General features: G+C 41.5%; 1 protein-coding gene across 10 annotated transcripts in view; it reads right to left on the reverse strand.

Annotated features, from left to right (window-relative positions):
• Positions 1 to 9,477: 9,477 nt before the first annotated feature.
• CCDC77 (coiled-coil domain containing 77) overlaps positions 9,478 to 17,719 on the reverse strand; it is a 51,415-nt gene continuing 43,173 nt past the window's right edge. For all 10 annotated transcript variants that reach the window (XM_057492460.1, XM_036907798.2, XM_057492458.1 and 7 more), the window contains 6 exons: positions 17,474 to 17,568; positions 16,345 to 16,493; positions 12,931 to 13,150; positions 11,364 to 11,489; positions 11,110 to 11,262; positions 9,478 to 10,342 (listed from right to left, as the gene is read on the reverse strand). In XM_057492460.1, the coding sequence (XP_057348443.1) occupies positions 10,196 to 10,342; positions 11,110 to 11,262; positions 11,364 to 11,489; positions 12,931 to 13,150; positions 16,345 to 16,493; positions 17,474 to 17,568 (890 nt within the window). In that variant the 3' untranslated portion in view covers positions 9,478 to 10,195. The remainder of the gene's footprint in view (positions 10,343 to 11,109; positions 11,263 to 11,363; positions 11,490 to 12,930; positions 13,151 to 16,344; positions 16,494 to 17,473; positions 17,569 to 17,719) is intronic.

The raw sequence follows: 17,719 nt of genomic DNA on the forward strand, positions 1-17,719 counted from the left end.
CAGAACTTCCAGCGTAGTTCTTTAGCAAAAGGTGAGCCCGAAGGGCAATTCTCTAATAATAGCCCTAGGGGAAACTGCCTGTGAAGTTCCAAACCACAGATGTGTGCACTTCCAAAAGCCTGAGACAGGAGCAGCCAGCTCTTACAAGCATGGCTGAGGCAGGAGGGAGGTGACCAGGGTTTCTGTAAAGACAGTCTCTCACTCCTTGGGGACAATCAGTCCAGAAGTTAGGCTGAGTCACTTTCTAGACTTTGCCATGGGAGCAGATGGCAGCCCCACCACAGCCCTTCCAAGTTCATATGCAACCACTTGAAACAACCAGACCCTCAAAGTGCCTATGACATGGGGACTGGGAGAGAGAAAACAGGCAGCGTGCCATTTAGTTGAGATATGCTACCAGAGAAGAAATCTGAGACTTTGAACTCCAAGTTTCTGGTTCAAATAGAAAATTTGAAGGAAAAAAAAAAAGGAAAGAGAACACTCAGCATTTCTCAGTTCTGTGCCTGCCTCTACTAACTTCTGCTGTGTGCTTAGATCTTAAACAGACTGTTATCCCCTGCTCACAGTGAGAAGGTGCTGGGGTGAGCAGGATAAGGAGACAGGGACCCCTTGCGGCTCTCCCACCCTCAGATTCTGTTCTCTTCCCTGTTGTGGTCCTCCTCCACACTGAGATGTCCCGGACACTCAGACCTTGCTCCCTATCCCTCCTTGACTCCCAAAGCTATCCCATCAGAAAAGGAGCCAGTCTTTGAAATACAAATTCCTTTCCTAATAAATTGAGCTAGCTGTCATTCTTCCTCAGTTCTGGAACTAAGTATATGGGTTGAGGTATTCATGGTGACAGATTTTGGTGGCATAATATTGCCACCAATGTTCACTGTCATGTCAATTAACTGGATACTCACTGTGCCCAGGGTCGCATTGCCCAACTGTGCCTGAAAGGAAAAATCATTTCTGTCATGTCAACTGTAATATTGATGGGACAGGCTCTGGTCTTTGGCTTGGCTAGGCTGTCCACCACAAAGATGGAGGGTCAAACCACAAAAGTTCTCCCAAATGACAGAGGCTTTGTAAAAGAGGTCAATCTAAGCTTTCTTAAATGCATCAAGGCTAGCTTAGGGACCAGAAAATTCTGGTTTGTAGAGAATGCAAAAGGAAAAGGTGCCCAGTGGGTATGAGAGCACAACACATGTATCCAGAGCAATTCCTATTCTAGTCTTTAGGGATGTCAGAAAACACTGAATCACTCCCATGAACCCATTGCCACCCTTCCCATTTCCTAACACTTGATGTCTACTTTATAGCATGGCACCTTTGAGCTTATAGAACTTTTTCCATCTATATCATTTGGGCTCTATTTCTCAGAACCAGATGAGAATAGCAGGGAGGTATTTTCCTCTGTTTGCAAGCCTCAATTTCTTCAAGGTGACCAGCACCAAGCTCACACGACTAGCAAGTGAATGATTCAGGATTGGCAGCAGACCTTCAGCCCATCCCATTTGCTCTGTATAACTTCTCTGGTCAGACCTTCCATATCCCCTTACACCCATGGAGACCCTCACTCTCATCTTCTACTCCAGGAGCTTCTCTGCTGTCCAGATGGATTTCATGGAGGTATCTTGGCAGTGGACACTCTGATGATAAATCAGCAGGGCTCCAAGGGCCATCACTAAGCCAATGTCTTAGGCATGGGTGGACTGACTTCCTTTACTTAGAGAATTCCTAAGAGAGATAAGAACAGTGCTGAAGCCATCCCCTAGTGCCATGGCCATCTTGGCAAGCATTTTTTTAAATCTCTTTCAGTTCATGTAAATCATCCAAACCAGAAGCTGGTGGGCTCACCAATGCCCTTTTACAGATAAGGAAATGCACTCAGAGATGTTAAATACTTTGCTCAGGATGATGTAGGTGACCCATATATCTTAGAGGAGACTCAAACTCAGGCTTTCTACCTTCAGCTCCAATGCTTTTTTTTTTCCCTTTGCACATGTTGTTTCCTTGGAAGTTCCCCTGGAGGAATATATTCACCCTGGAAACTCTGAGCTCACTCTCAGCACATCCATAACTCAGCCACCACATGATAGTTCTTCTCGTTCTTCCCCTTTCCAGCCTCATCAATGCTGCCTGCTCTGCTGTTCACTGAAGAGATCACTTTTTTCTCTCCCTACCTTCCATGAGTTCATCTTTCACAAATCTTTATGCAGTTTGCTACTATGAAAGCTAATCCCAAGAGAAGGTGGAAACTCTTATAGAATGCTTCTTATTGGCTACTTCTCTTGATTTTTAATGCAGCTGGACCCTTCTGTCTGGATGATGGAAATAATTGTATGTGTTCTGAACCTTAGTTTCTCCATCTGTAGTCCTAAATAATTTTGCATACTAGACTGGGGAACAGCTGAATGCTTTCTCCATGGAAGAATATGTGTAACACTGCATCATGGAGTGCCAAGGGAAGCAGAAGAAGAGTCAGAGAAAAGGTTAACAGAGGCAGAGATGTTAGGCTGAAGTGTCTGAACAAAGCTGCTTGGTTAGGAAAGCTCCCTGGCAATGCACATACTGAGAGCTTATGACTTCACCTTCCTCCCATGCAAACGTTATTGATATGGGGCTCAGCAAATGCAAGACATGACCCAAACCAGAACTATATGCTACAAAGCTCACATTTGGCATCGATTGCTGGGTCTTGCTTCTCTTTCCAATCTGCAGTGTGAATGCCAATTTTCCACCTCTCTTCCTACCTTCCTCCCCAAGAAAAAGGATTCCCCAGCAAGTCAACAGTGATCCAAGTCAAAAAATTAACTTTGACTTGTTCAGGCTTTTCAACTGAGTATTACCAGTCATTTCTCTGCACTCAGATTTGCCTTGTTGCTGGGAAACCCACAAGAAAAAGAGTGAACAGCACTCTTGATTGCTCATTAGTTGGTGCTAAAACAGAAGCTAAATGGGCCTTCCCTGAAACTCCACCTCCTATCTCTCTGATCAGTAACCCTCCCTAGAAGGAAATTCTCTCACCCTTCTCCAGAGAGACACTCTCCTGTCTGCGTCCTGCTGTCTGCTACTACAGATAATGGTGAGGGGCTTTGTAGCTGAAGCTAAGGCATGATGACCACAAATCTGAAGCCCTCACGCCCTGGTAATATTTGGTAAAAATTTGGTAATATTTGGTAAAATTTTTAATGCAGCTGGACCCTTCTGTCTGGATGATGGAAATAATTGTATGTGTTCTGAACCTTAGTTTCTCCATCTGTAGTCCTAAATAATTTTGCATACTAGACTGGGGAACAGCTGAATGCTTTCTCCATGGAAGAATGTTTAGAAGCTGGGTGGCTCACTGTGGCTCCAGGCCCATGGTCCATTGTACCCATACCTCTGAGTGAGCTATTGGTGCATCCTTGTCTCTCAAGGACACATTCCACAGGCTTGGTCCCCAGAAATACTAACACACACAGGTGTATACACTCTTTTTTGGGAGGTTGCACAGTGGGTAAACTCAGGGGCAGCTTCCTTGTGTCTTAGCTCTCTGGCACCACCTTCTGCAGCGTGGAGGGTGTGCTCAGCCTTTTCAGAATAAGCGTAATGTCTCTGCTCTGAGCTTTTGAGTGAAGCTGGATTTCCAACCTCTGTTCTTTCACCCTGAGAAAGAAACTCTTTCATCTCCACCTCCCACTCCTGATCACAGCTTCCCCAATTCCTAACAGGGCTTGTCAGTGACCACATCTGTTCACACTCTAGAATCTATACTCCTGTAGCATCCAGCCCAGAAACCATTCAATAAACACTCTGAAATAGTGGAAAATGTTCTTATTTCCCACTAAATGCGGCTCTGCCTCCTCTAAAGCCTACCCACTTAAGGATGACTTTTCCTATTAAAGCAGAAATGGGAGCATGCATGTTCTTTCCCTTGCCTCAAACACCGCTGAATCCACTCACCTACTGGGAATGCTGCAGGCAACCCAGGCAAGTGGACAGCACGGCTGCATTAACCTACCGTATGGCTTTGCTAGGAAGAACAATGGTCCCAAAGGCCAGTACATATGCAGAGTGCCACAGAACAGCTCAAGTGCTCAAGCCCCAGACGGACTTTCTGAAAACCTTCTTTGTCTAAGTTCATAGGTCCAAGCTATAAACTCTGGTGAGGGAACCCCAGCCATGCCACTTAACACTCAATCACTGTGGCATCTCAACAGCGTGTCTCGGTTTCCAGACAGCGATGCTGGGCGCTGATGAGAGTCTGGGCTGTTGGTTTCGGGTTTCTCAGCGTGTTATCGAAGGACCGGCTGCTTGGGATTTTATCAGGGCTGGTTCGGGAGAGAGGCAGACGCCCGTCTTTTCCCCAGAACAGACTACTCTTTGAGCTCTGCCGCCACCCGGACTGGGGATGGAAGAAAGAAAACAAAAATCCCCAGTGTGTTTGGTTCTCCGGAATTTCACTTGGCTCTGGAGAGAGAACATTAAAGAGCAGCAGAGCGCGTCTGCCCTCAGCGCCCTCTGCAGGCAGCAACCGCCATTGACGCCGAGGTCGGCCAAGACTGGAAGGAGCGAGGCTGAGGACACAGGACTTCTGACACTACCAACAGTGGGAGAGACCCCTCTCCTTCAAAGGTCATCGCTAAGGAGCCGAGTAGGGCAGTCTGGCTTTAAGTCCGTTTGTAAGAACCAGATGAAACACAACATTCTCACGTGTCTAAGCTACTAAGGAAGGAGATGAACCCAGTTAAATTATTTGGGACCAGGACAGTGGCGGGAGTAGTCATGTGATGGGGGTTTTGTTTTGTCTCTCTGCCCCCTATATTTTCACCACATCTCAGGGCATATGAGCTAGTGGTGGAGAGTGGACGGGGCCATGTGTTGGGCATAAGAAAGACACTTGTGGAGAAAATGCAATGCTGAGCTCTTCCTATACTTCTATATTGCCTGGAGCCTCTAAAAAATTCGTCTGCCTTGACAAAGACACTGCTCTTCAACCAGGAGTCTTACCCTCCAAGAGGGCTGTCAGTGCAGGTCGGTGGGAGCCAGCACGGTAAAACCTTGCATTCTGTCATCACAGATCTTTTTAGAGATATTAATTTTTCACTTTTTCTGCAGAGTATTTATAAAGTGAACTAAGACTTCAATTTCTGAATGATTTTTCTCATCTAGGTCAGCTACCCTTTGCTATGTATTTTCCAATCCCAGTGTTATCTCGGCTTTGTCGGTTGAATATTTTGCTTTCAGGTAAATTTTCCCTTAAATTTCATATTATTATCAAGGGAGATTACTCCTTTTAGAGACCTCCATTAAAAGAAACCCCTGCAACATTCTCACCACTAGCAGCGCAAGTCATGGAAAAACATAAGGTCACCTAGGGAGAGGATATGGGTGTTGGTGGGGAGAGGTAAATTGGAATCCTGGGAACCCTGACACCTCAGGACACATGGAAGAGGAGCCGGAAGAGCAGCAAGCCCAGCAGACACAGGAGTCCGAGGAGGACAGGGACCCAGGGGGCAGAGTGAGCAGGTGTACACAGGGTGGCAACCTCAGTGCTGGTGCTCGGAGGCTGGAGACCAGGTGTGAGGCACAAGTGTTGGGGGGGCAGGGTGGATTCCGGAGGAGTCCTGTCAGACCGAGTCTAAGATTTAGGCACAGAACATATAAAGAAGTTTTATAAAGTCATTTTTGGGGGAAGGAGTTCATTGCTTTGATGTGATGCAAGAAAAAGAACATAGCTTTTGGCACACAGAGAATATAGCTATTTTCTGCAGGAGCTTATCAGGTGCTAACCGGCCTGGGGAATGATGCAAGACCTGTAGGGGGAGCAGGGAATCACTCTAATTTAAGTAAAAGAACCACAGACAGATGAGTTCAATCTTGACTCATTCTTGAGCTTGAGGGCAGTGAAATCTTATAAAAATCTGCATGCCAGTACTACACTAGGCTCCTTCAGATTCTAGGTCCCTCCAGTTAATATTTAATTATCCCTTTCCAAATGGCAGGGCAAGGTTGCCAATTAAGAGGCTCTGGAACAGTCAGTGCATAGCAATATTGCAATTGAACTAATTTAAAATTAGCACTGACATTGTTAAAGAGAAAGGTGGTTGGTGGATATGACAGCTGTGAGCCAAAAGGGGAGGAAAATGTCATAAAACCAACACAAGGCCCATCAGAAACATTGTGGTCCAATCTGGAGTTGTTGGGATACGAAAACAGCAGATTAACCATGTCCAAATGGAGTACTTGACTTGGGGGAAACTGGGCAAAATGTACATAGGACCATGTGTTATTTCTTACAACCACATGTGAACCTACGATTCTCTATATAAATAGGTGATAGACAGAGGTGGGCTGACTTACCATGCATATTGTTTTATAATAAATATTTGTTCAAACTAAAAGAAATACACATTTAGCACACCAATTTGAAATGCCTCTATTACAATAACCTAACTTCCAACATTAATTGGGTCTACTTCTCACCTTCACTCTCTTTGCCATTGGTTAGTCTGTTCATGTCAGTGAAACACAGTTAATTAAAAAAAAAAAAAGAGCGGCTGGCTCAGTTCTTAAAAAGAGGCCAAAGAGGAAGAGATGCCAAGATCTGCAAACAAAAGCAGTACTAGCTGCTACTGACAGTCAAGCTACCCCGAAGGCTGGGCTGGCAAGCGAGGTGCATTTCTCAGCAACAATCTTACTCCACATTGCTTACATACCACTTAAGATATGATTATTGTCTGCTAGTTCCAAAAAGAAAAGTACATCATTTCCAAAATGAGGGATATCCTACCCACATAACACGGGTATACTGTGAAGTCACCTTGATGCAAGGGTCTCAGGTCACTGCTCCAGAAGTTCAGGCTGTGTTCACACTTGCTTCATGCAGGGCTAACTTGAAACTAGACTACCAGTCAGGCCAGGAGTGGAAGACTCCATAGCTTAGACCCATTAAGCAACATTCTCATGTAGAGACTTTAAAAAACCCTTTGGAACCATTTCCTTTGCAGTGCCGCCCTGCCCTTGGCAGCCAACCCCCCCCAGCCCCATCGGCCCCCTGCCTTTCTCCTGCTCATCTGCCTAGTCTAGATCCATTTTGGCTCTGTGACCTCACCTACTTGGGAAGATAGGAGGGCACAAAGAGCAGACTGTGACTTGCCACAGTCCTAGACATTTTTTCATTGGCAGTCAAAGCTACTCAATAAATCCTTCACCAAGACCTACTCCTAACAATCGTACCACTTGCCCCTCATCAGCTCCTCCCATCTTTCCAAACACATAAATTTCATGCCATTTCTTTTGTCTTATGTTACATGACTTTTCTCCTGTACTTGCACTTCTCAAACATTCTGTTCTTCCTGCCTTCACGCACATCTCTCTACTGAGAATGCCCAGACTCCGGTCTAACTCCAGATTCCCTTGTAAGAGGCAGCTCGTATTTTACCTCATTTCCGTCATCTCTTCTGGGGCTTTCTAACCCTATGCGCTCACAGCACTTATCTTCTCACCAACTTTGGAGAACAAAGACTGTTTTCCAGTCCCCTCAGAGTTTAAGATCTAGCACAATTTCTACTACACACAAAGCACCTAACAATAACATGCTGAATGAAAAAATGAAGGGTATTAAATACATTTTGGAACCTGACTGACAATGGTGGGCAATTGATAGAAAGTCAGCTGAAGCCAAAATATAGATAACAATTAATGGTGATTGAATGCCCACTGTGTGCTAGGAACAGAAATCATTTCATGAACTTTTTAAGAATTGATATGTAACTCACGTAACATAAAATTCATGCTTTTGAAGTGTACAATTCAGTGTTTTTTTTAGTATTTGGTTTTATAACCATCACCACTAGTTCTAGAACATTTTCATCACCCCAAGAAGTCACTCCTCATCCCCTCCTCTCCTCAGCACTTGGCAACCACTGATCTTGTCTACATGGATCTGCCTGTTGCGACACTTTCTGTATATGGGATTATACAGGATGTGGCCTTTTGGGTCTGGCTTCTTTCACTTAGCATAATGCTTTCAAAGCTCACCCACATTGTTTTATGTATTAGTAATTTTTTCCTTTTAAGGCTGAATAATATTCCATGGTATGGATATACCACATTTTGTTTACCTATTCACAGTTGATGAACATTTGGGTTGTCTCCACTTTCTTGCTATTTTGAATAATGCAACTATCAGCTGTGTACAAGCTTTTATGGATGTGTATTTTCACTTATTTTGAGATATACCTAAGGAGTGGAACTGCTACTCTACTGAGGAACTTCCAGGCTGTTTTCCTCAGTGGCAGCACCATTTTATGTTCTCACCAGCAATATTTGAGACTCCCAGTTTCTCTGCACCCTTAGCATCCCTTACTTTTCTATTACAGCCATCCTAGTGGGTGGGAAGTGGTATCTCATTGTTGATTTCCATTTCCCTAATAATGATGTTGAGCATCTCTTCATGTGTTTATTGGCCATTTGCATATTTTCTTTGGCAAATGTCTATTAAGATCTCTTGGCCATCTCCTGTACTGTCTTTTATTGTTCAATTTTAAGAGTTCTTTATATATTCTGGGTACTAGATTTCTTTATTCTTAATCCTTACCATCACCCTACTGAAGCAGGTAGATCTATGTCTATTTTATAGAGGAATAGTCTCGAGCCTGTAGAGTTTTAGTAAGACATATGACTGAATCTACATCTGTGATTCCCCAAAGCCCATGCTCTTCCCACTACTCTATACTGCTTCCTGCTGACAGAGCAGTTTTAGCTGATGATGAGGTTTAGAAGTGGCTATGCCAGTGGGTGAGTAATACGAAGATGAATATCATCAGAATTGAGGCCAGGGTGCTAGAAACATCATCAGATTGCTGAAGTCAATGATGGTAGAACTCACAGTAATTTGCAAAATAAAAAAGTTGGATTATATGATCTCTAAGATTCCTCCTTACTCTGAATTTATATGATTTAACAAGCCTTTCTGTTTTGCCCAGCATCAAAATAGAGAGTCATGAAAAACCAGCTCCTTAAGTGTTAGGACAACAGGAAGAACCATCCATTTACAAATGTCCCTCTAAAGCCCTCAGGGAATTTCCATCCTAATTTATTGGTGAAAAGAACCTGATCTGCTATCATACGCTTTTTGAAAAAAGGTAGCATCACCTCCTGGCAGTTCAATCACCACTTTCCTTAACACAAATATGAAAACATGAGTTCTTTCCTCTGTCCTTGGTGAATCAGAAGGATGCTATAACTAAGCAAGGGCAACTGACTTCCCAGAGGCTAAGTACACAATTATTTTGCTCTGAAGGCAGAACAATTTGCCTAAGAAAGGATACAGATGGAAAAAACAGTTTGGCGCCATCATCGTTTTGTACCACCTGCACTACCTCCAGCACCCGACGATCTCAAGGGACACATCTGTACAGAACCGTGGAGACCATGGGACAAGTAAGTCAACTGAGTTATTAACAAAGTGTAAACACCATTTTAACAAATTATAGAAAGCTCGAATAGAACATTTTAATTATTTTATTGAAAAATAATTAATTTGAAATATATACATTATTTTTTTAAATCATGTTATTGGTAAAATACTGAACCTTTCATACAAGGATCATTTAAGTTTCACTCACTCTTACAAAGTAACACTAATTCTCCTAGATGATCGTTTTGCTTAAGAGCAGGGTCTTTAGTGCCCTCTGGTGGAACTTCATGAGATTGGGTGTCCAAAAAAATAATTCAGGCGCCACAACTCACAACTGAAGAAGTTAAACAGCAGAAGTATTCACATTTGGTAAATTGGGATGGGCTGTCCCTGCCCTCTCCCTAGCAGAAAGGCCACCTCAGTGATGCCACCTTCTCCTCTGCCAAGCTCAGCCAAGCTCACAGAGAAAATATTTTCTTCCTAAGTTTTCATCATCATCTTCTTAAAAAGACAAACACCTGTCCTCATAAAAGGGAGAAACAATGTGGGAAAGTCTCTAAGTAGTTCGGGTTATAATCCAGGCCAAAAAAACAAAGTAGGTCAACAGGACAGCAAAAATTACAGATAAAGCTTACCATGCAGGAAGAGCGTTTTTAGTGGTCCCTGATTCTTCATTCTGTCTTTTTAAATAATGTAAATCACACTTTAGCCAATTCTATACCTACAGTTTCTGGGAGATGACCTTTTTCTCAGATTTCAGAAAGCAGACCTATTCCAGACAAGGGCCGTTTCTACACATAAACATCAGCAGAGTCTAAGTTCATTCTCCAGACCAAACACTTTGGACTTGATGTTCTTCAGTTCTCCTTGTATCTTACGTGCTCGTCTATTGCTGTCTCGGACCTCACACAGAAGGGCAAGATCCTGGTGTGCCCGGGCATTAAGTGTTGCCTAGGGATTTGGAAAAAAGGAGAAGAAAAGATCATGGCACATGCCAGGGCAGGGAAATCAGTTGTCAGGACCAGGCTATGCTGGCTCCTTGTCATGAGATTTTCAGTACATAGGATAAATCCACTTCTTTGTTTGTTTAGTGACAACTGAAAGAAGATGTAGAGTAGAACTAAAGCAAAAAAGGCTCAAGACTCTGCTTTCCCATATGATACTAAAGGAGCCCTGGGATGGAGATCAATAAATGACTAAAAGAAGAGACAATATAAACATTATTGATAAATTTGCCAAAGAATGAAAGAAAACATGTCATCTTTTCTATAATTAACCATGTTTGGAAATAGTAACTAACCATTTAGGATATCTGAAGCACCGGTTAAATCTCTTTAAGAAGGATCTTGAGGCAACTTGGATTCTAAATAAAGCTCTGTCTGAAGGGGAGAAATTACTTTATTACTCAATTACTCACTTTCTCCATTTGCAAAATGGATAAAGTTCACTTAATCTACTTCTTGAATCGGGAGGGATGAAAATTCCTGTTAACTTTCGCTTAAGGAAGTATAACAAGGCAGTCGCTCACTTACTTCAGTCTGCTCTGTCTTCCCTTTAGTGTGTACCTGTTACACTGCCCTGAGTGAGGCATGAAGGGTGGTGATTGGTCAATGCCCTCTGCAGAGCAACAGCACGCCTTTCTTCAGAGGAGCCCTCAGGGCTGGTCTCCTCACTTGCACCCTTTCTCTCCCCTTCGGTGATTCAGGATCAGCAATTACCTTACAGAGCATTTGCTCTAAGTCTTTCAGTTTCTGCCGGACAGCCTTAATATCTGTATTAAAGCCCTCTACTTCCAACACACGCCGATTCTCCAATGCCTCATAGCGTTTTGTCATTATCTGTAAACGCTTCCCCATCTTGTTAGTGCGATCCTAAACACAGGGAAAGGGGAGGGCGGTTATGAAGATGAGGGAAGCATTCCCCAAGCCATCTGCATGTCCCGCTCCACCAGAAGTGGCAGGGAATTTTGTACCTTGAAGATCTCTCTCCTCACTACCTCTTCCTCACGAATTTGGGCAAGTTCTTCTTCTAAGGAAATGCACTGCTCGTGGTACATGTTGGACAATTTTTTCTCTTGTACTAACTTATCCTTTAGGGACTGCAGGTCAAAGGAAAGGAATACTCAGTTCTACAATTTAGGTAATTCAAATTGCACTTAGGTAAAGAAAGAAAGAAAGGATTTTCAAAAGTACAAAATGAGTTAAGGAACAAGACAGCAAGCAACTTTGGAGAATGTTTCAGAAACTATTTCTAGAGGATTCTCTTAGCCTTTTTCTAAGGTGTTCATAGTAGAAAATCTTTGAAACAGATATTTTGGGCTCATGTAGGAATCAGAAAATGGAGCTCAAAACTGTTCCAATAAGACATTACATGTTTTGGGACACACTCCTAAAGTTCTTCCTGAAAAATAAAGAAACATAAGCAACATTTATTATACATGTTCCATTGAACAGAATGATCTTTTAAAAACCTAAATCAGATGGCACTTCCTTACACACAATCCTTCAAAGGCATAGCAACGTTAGAGCTGAATAACTGACCCTTGAACATGGCTTTGATTTGTACAGGTCCACTTACTTTTTTCAAAAATATATTGGAAATATCTTTGGACATTGGAGGCAGTTTGAAAAAATATTTTCTTTATTCTAGCTTACTTTATTGCAAGAATACAGCATACAATACATAAACAAAATACGTGTTAATCAACTATTTGTTATCCGTAAGGCTTCCAGTCAACAGTAGGCCATTTGCAGTTATGTTTTGGGGAAGTCAAATGTCATATGTGGATTCTGACTGCGAGGGCAGTTGGTGCTCCTAACCTCATGTTGTTCAAGGTTCAACTTACCAAGAATGTGAAGGCACAAGAGGCCTCTGGCATTGGCCACTGCCTACCCCTCCAACTTCCTTGTGTACCTTTTCTCCTTGCTTATTCCTCTACAACCACAATAACATCTTTTCCTTTTCCTTGAATGGTCTCCTGGAACTTTAAACCTGCTCTTCCCTCTGCCCGGAATGCTCTTCACTGAGGTCTGTATGATAAGCTCAGTCCCCTTTTTCAGGTCTCAGCAAGGACACCAGACCTGAGAGAGCACCTGTGCTTCCCTATGGAGGTAGATTTCCAGAAACTCTATGTAATCTTCACATTATCTTTTTAATTCCTTTTTAATTTCCTACTTTTAATAATCTATTGCTTTCTGGGTTATTTGTAATGTTTCTGTCCTTTCTTACCCGTTAAGATGTAAATGCCATGAAGGCAGACCTGGTCTCGCTGATTTACCACTATACTCCAAGCCCAACCAGCAGGAGTGCAATAAATACAATGAATCAATCAGTCAATCAATCAATCGCTTACTTTTCCAAATCCCAAAACACCCTAACAACGAGCTATTCTTTGAAATCTATTTCTTGAGGTTGCTGCTCCAACAGCTTCTTGGACTGAATGGATCTTACATGACAATTCTTAAGTTCTCTGGAATTTCCTGACTCCTTTCAACTCTCCCCCCAAAATAAACAATTATTGTAAGATATAAGAAAACTACCTTAATATATTCATTTTGGTTATGATGACTCTCATGAACAACTGGCCAAACTTTTCCAATTTTTTCTTCTTTCTTCTTACACTGCACTCTGTATTGCTTAATCTTTGACATCAAATGATCCTTTTCGAGCATCCATGACTTCTCTTTACTTTGGTTTTCAAATCTGAGTTGCAAAAAATCTTTGGTGCTCTCATAGAGCAGATCCTGGGTATGGTGGAGACTATGAAACCAAGTACAAACATGGACATGAAGATGCTTACGCAGCACATACGACACATAGTCATTCCAAACAACAGGAAGACAGAGGTTCTTTTAAAATTGGACAATATATAAATTCTGTAAAATATTAGCAGTTTAAAAAATATGCTTCATTTGAGCACTTGCAATCTTACATATTTTACTGGATAAAGTTTAATGTGTCTGCCCATGCTCACTGGCTCACAAGCTGGTTTTTACAGATATTTTCCCAAGTGTCAATTTCAGGTTACATAATTAAAAGACCTACAGAAATATTTACATAGAGCCTGCACAAATATGGACTATGTCCAGGCACTAGACTTTACCATAAAGAACTAAATCATGGTGTTCTAAGGGCTAACACAGCTCTAAAATGTCCAAAACACCTTCAGTTTGGCTTATGCTGTGGTCTACTTGTAAACTTCCCAGTATCAGTCTTTACTTTTTTCAATCAACTTCTTCTATGAAGTCATCCTGACAATTTTAGCTGATTTAATTTCTCCATTCTCAGAAATTCTGTATCAGTTTAAATATATACTTCTGTGTTATAATTCAATACTTGCTAATATACTGTGTCATGTTTTAATCATCAACATGTATGTTTTCCAACCTGAATGAAAGCATATAACCATTTATTTTTGTCTGATTACCACCAGACTGCCACGGCCTATACCACCTACTGAACATACACAAGGTACTAAGTAGGCTTCTGCTGCATACTGAGATTCAGGAATAAACAAATGATGTTTCTATCTTAAAAGAGAATATCCCTAGAAGTTAACAACTTATCAGTTTAACACCAACATCCAGAAGAATACTGTATCTGAGGACCAAACTGCTTATAAAGAATACTAAACACTGCGAGGCGATCAATGTAGTTTTCCATGAACAAATAATGCCAGATCCACTCAGTTCTTTTCATGAGTAACAGGATGCACAGGGAGAATGACAGCATAAAGCCAGGCACAAAGTAAAGTAACTGTCACCAGATGAAAATGCGTACATATGTATTTGTTTATTCAGGTCTATGTGTATGTGCACTAAGGGACAGACTGATTCAGTTACCACAGGATCTCTCTTGCTTTCAATGAGTTATTTTATTCTTTCTTACACTTATGTTCTCAGTTACAAGCCGGGGAAGTATGGTCTTGTTAATGCACAAACAGTTTGAAAGTGACACCCAAAGGGCAGCCCTTAAATGGCCTTGGATTTCATGCCATTCAGTATCCTTAGGATGATCTGCCTAATGGAAGGAACTGATCACATGTTCAGATATGCAGACAATGAGAAACTAGGATGGTTCCTAATATTCTGTAAGACAGATATAAAACCACAAATTACTGTGACAATCTAAAAATATTGTTTCCATAAAAACAGTTAAAATCCAATGAAAAGTGAAGATGTTATGCTTAAGGAAAAAATACCGAAAACATTAATGAAGATGAGGAGGCACTAGCCAGAGGCAAACATATTGCAATATGTTAAGAGAAACAGAGCCTGCAAAGTCAGAAGGCATGCTCTGCCCTTGAATGGTCAGAGATCTTAATTTGAGTATCATGTCCAGTTTTAATCACTACACTTTAAAATGGTGGAAGACACTAGAAAAGACAATATAGGAGACAATAAAAAAGTGATAAAGGGATGAAGAATCTAACGTGAAAAAATATTCTAAAATGTGGGATGTTTAATGCAGAAAAGTGGCAGTAAGATGCAACTGGGTAAGGATCATTAAGTATTCAACAAAGGTTTTGTATGCCTATTGTGCACACAGGGCAGGACAGAGGCTACAGCAAGACCCCGGGGAACAGACATAATTACAATACGTGGTGATAAATGGCACCAGAGAGGCATGCTCATCATTATGGGATGTGGAGGAGGAAAAACCGAGTTCTGCCCAGGGAAGTCTGAAGATAAGGGATGACACTGCAAAGCAAGGTGCCTGCCACAGAGCAAGGGTTCCCTAAATAACAGATATTAGTCTGGCTGAAGGACAAGGTGACAGCTCAGACCGAAAAGGTTAACTTGATGCCAGATGACAATGGCCCTAATAATTCATGCTAAAGTAGCAGGACTTTATTATAAGACAAAGGGTGAGTTAGCAAATGTTTTTAAGCTACTGACAACTCCTAATGTGGGAGCTAACTCATAACAGTGAAGCACACCATACAACACAAAGGGACCAGTAATGGGAAGAACAGGGAGATTGTTGCAACAATTTCAACAAGAATATTGCTTGAACCAATATAGTAAGACCAAGAGGGCAGAGAATGGAATTTGAGAGGCTCTCAGGCTTACTCTATAGGGTTTGCAATTAGGGAATAAGAGAATGAGGAGTTGAAGATAATCCTGAGGTTTCAATCTTGGGAAACCGGATGGATGTCATTTCCCATTTAGTTTAATGATGTCACAGGTCTGTGATGGGGGGTTACTTGTTGAGAAAGATAGTTTGGTTTCAGTCAGGGTACATTTGAGGTGTACATGTTCAACTGAAAATGCCTTTACAGCACAGGTCTGGCCTCTGCCATCAGACCAAAGGCTGAGAAGGGTTAGACAGGTAAAGAACCAGGGGCCACAGAAATCAAGGGAAATTAATTTCAAAGAAAGGGTAATCAATGGTGCCAAATCCACAGAAAGATCCGAATTACAAGGAGGTCTTCAGAGACACAACTGATCCTAGAAATTAAGAGTCAATGAGGACCTCGGGAAGGGCATGCCTATAACACGGTGGGGATGAAATCAGACTGCAGAAAGGGGAGGAAACAGGCAGGGAAGGAACAAAAACAGTGAGTAGAGAGAGTTTGTGGATTTTTGTACAGGTATGCAAAGTCATATTTTTCCATATTCATGAAGGACTGAATAGAAGGAAAGGCCTTTCTATTCTGGGTCAGATAACATATCAGTGGATAAAAGAATATTTCTTATCTGCTAAGATTAAGCCAAAACAGAAAGGGGTTAAGCAGACTTGCAGCTTACCCAGCAACTCCAAGAAAAGACAACAGTATTCCTGACAAAGCCTGGACACCCACTGACACAGAGGCAGGGTGTCTGATGAAGACAGTTTTTTCAAGGCCCCTTTCAGTTCCATGATTCTTTGTTGCTAAATTATAGGACAGTTAACTTTTAAGCCATTCAGAAAAATATAAAACTCTGTTAGGTACAGCTTTCTTAAACACTCACTTTTTGGTAAGCTCTTTGATTTTGTCCTGATTTCTCTGGTGGCGAACTTGGATTTCCTCAATGCGAATCCGTCTATCTTCCATGAGCCCTTCAACTTGCTCTCTAGAAAGCTTGGTCTGTTCTTCTAGCTGAGCCTGCAGGGCTTCCACCTAAATAGGCCAAAAGGGGTGAGCCTCCCACTCCTGCCGTACTTCCCCTTACCTCTTATCTCTAAAAGAGAGCCTTTCTCCAGAAAAATTTAAAGAAAAGAAACCTCACAAACAAAAAAAAAAAACAAAAGCAAATCAGCAAAACAAATAAAAGAAAAATCTTACCTGTACTCCTCCCTAGTAAATAAGGCCAGGCTATACAAGTGAAGACAGTCCACACTAAACTTAGCATCAATACACACAGAAGGCTGGAAAATCCAGTTTCTCTACCCTAAGATTCTTGCCTTTTCACTATCTTTTAGATACTATTTGGGCTTTTTGAAATTTTAGAACTATTTGCCTTTTAAGTTCCGGTTGCATAGAAATAGGATGACTGTTGCATTTTTTAATTATAAAACTCAAGCAAAATAAGCCTAATATAATCTTCTTCTCTGAGTCTGGCTATCATGACTCCAAATGGAGACACTGGTAGAAACTGCCACTTAAATCAATAGACATTCCCCCCTCTATCATAAGGATAGGAACTTGAGTGCAAGTAGATGAAAAATCATGGTTGCAAATGATAAACAGTTACCAAGTGGTAAAAGATGACTCATTACTTTCCTAGACTTTAGAACACACACTAAATAAATGGATATACTCCCAAAGGTTGATCTGTCAGCACAGATAATTCTCTGTTTATCCCGTAGGCCAACCACAAAGGGAATTCTTACTGTATTATGGTTTTGTTAGGTAGGGCTTAGCATATAAGCTGAAGCAACTGAAGGTTCAGAAAAACACTTCAAGAATGGTTGAGTACAGTATAATGTTTTCAAAAACATAAGTTCTCAGAAATTAGGAACAACCTCAATTTTCTCAATCATGAGGCCCAGATATAACACATGTACAAGAAGGCACTTACCATATGATAATGAAGGTATGATACACAAAGCTAAACTCATGTAGGAGACTGTTTTGGTCTGCCAAAATAAATTCTTTACCTGTAGGATGAGTGTTTGTATGTCTCTTTGGTGCTGCTCAGAATTTTCTTCCATCTTTCTCATTGCTGATTTTCTTTGACTTACTTTAGAATCATCTAAAGAAGAAAACAAAAATCAACAAAGACCTTTCCTTAGCTTTTCTGCTCTTCAAGACTTTTCCTTAGCTTATTCTGCTATTCAGCATTATCTCTGCAGAGGTGTTTGGTTTCATTTATTTGTAAGGAAGGAAAGGAAAAGATACTATAA

The sequence above is a fragment of the Manis pentadactyla genome, chromosome 14 (assembly GCF_030020395.1).
Source record: "Manis pentadactyla isolate mManPen7 chromosome 14, mManPen7.hap1, whole genome shotgun sequence".
Lineage (NCBI taxonomy): Eukaryota > Metazoa > Chordata > Mammalia > Pholidota > Manidae > Manis > Manis pentadactyla.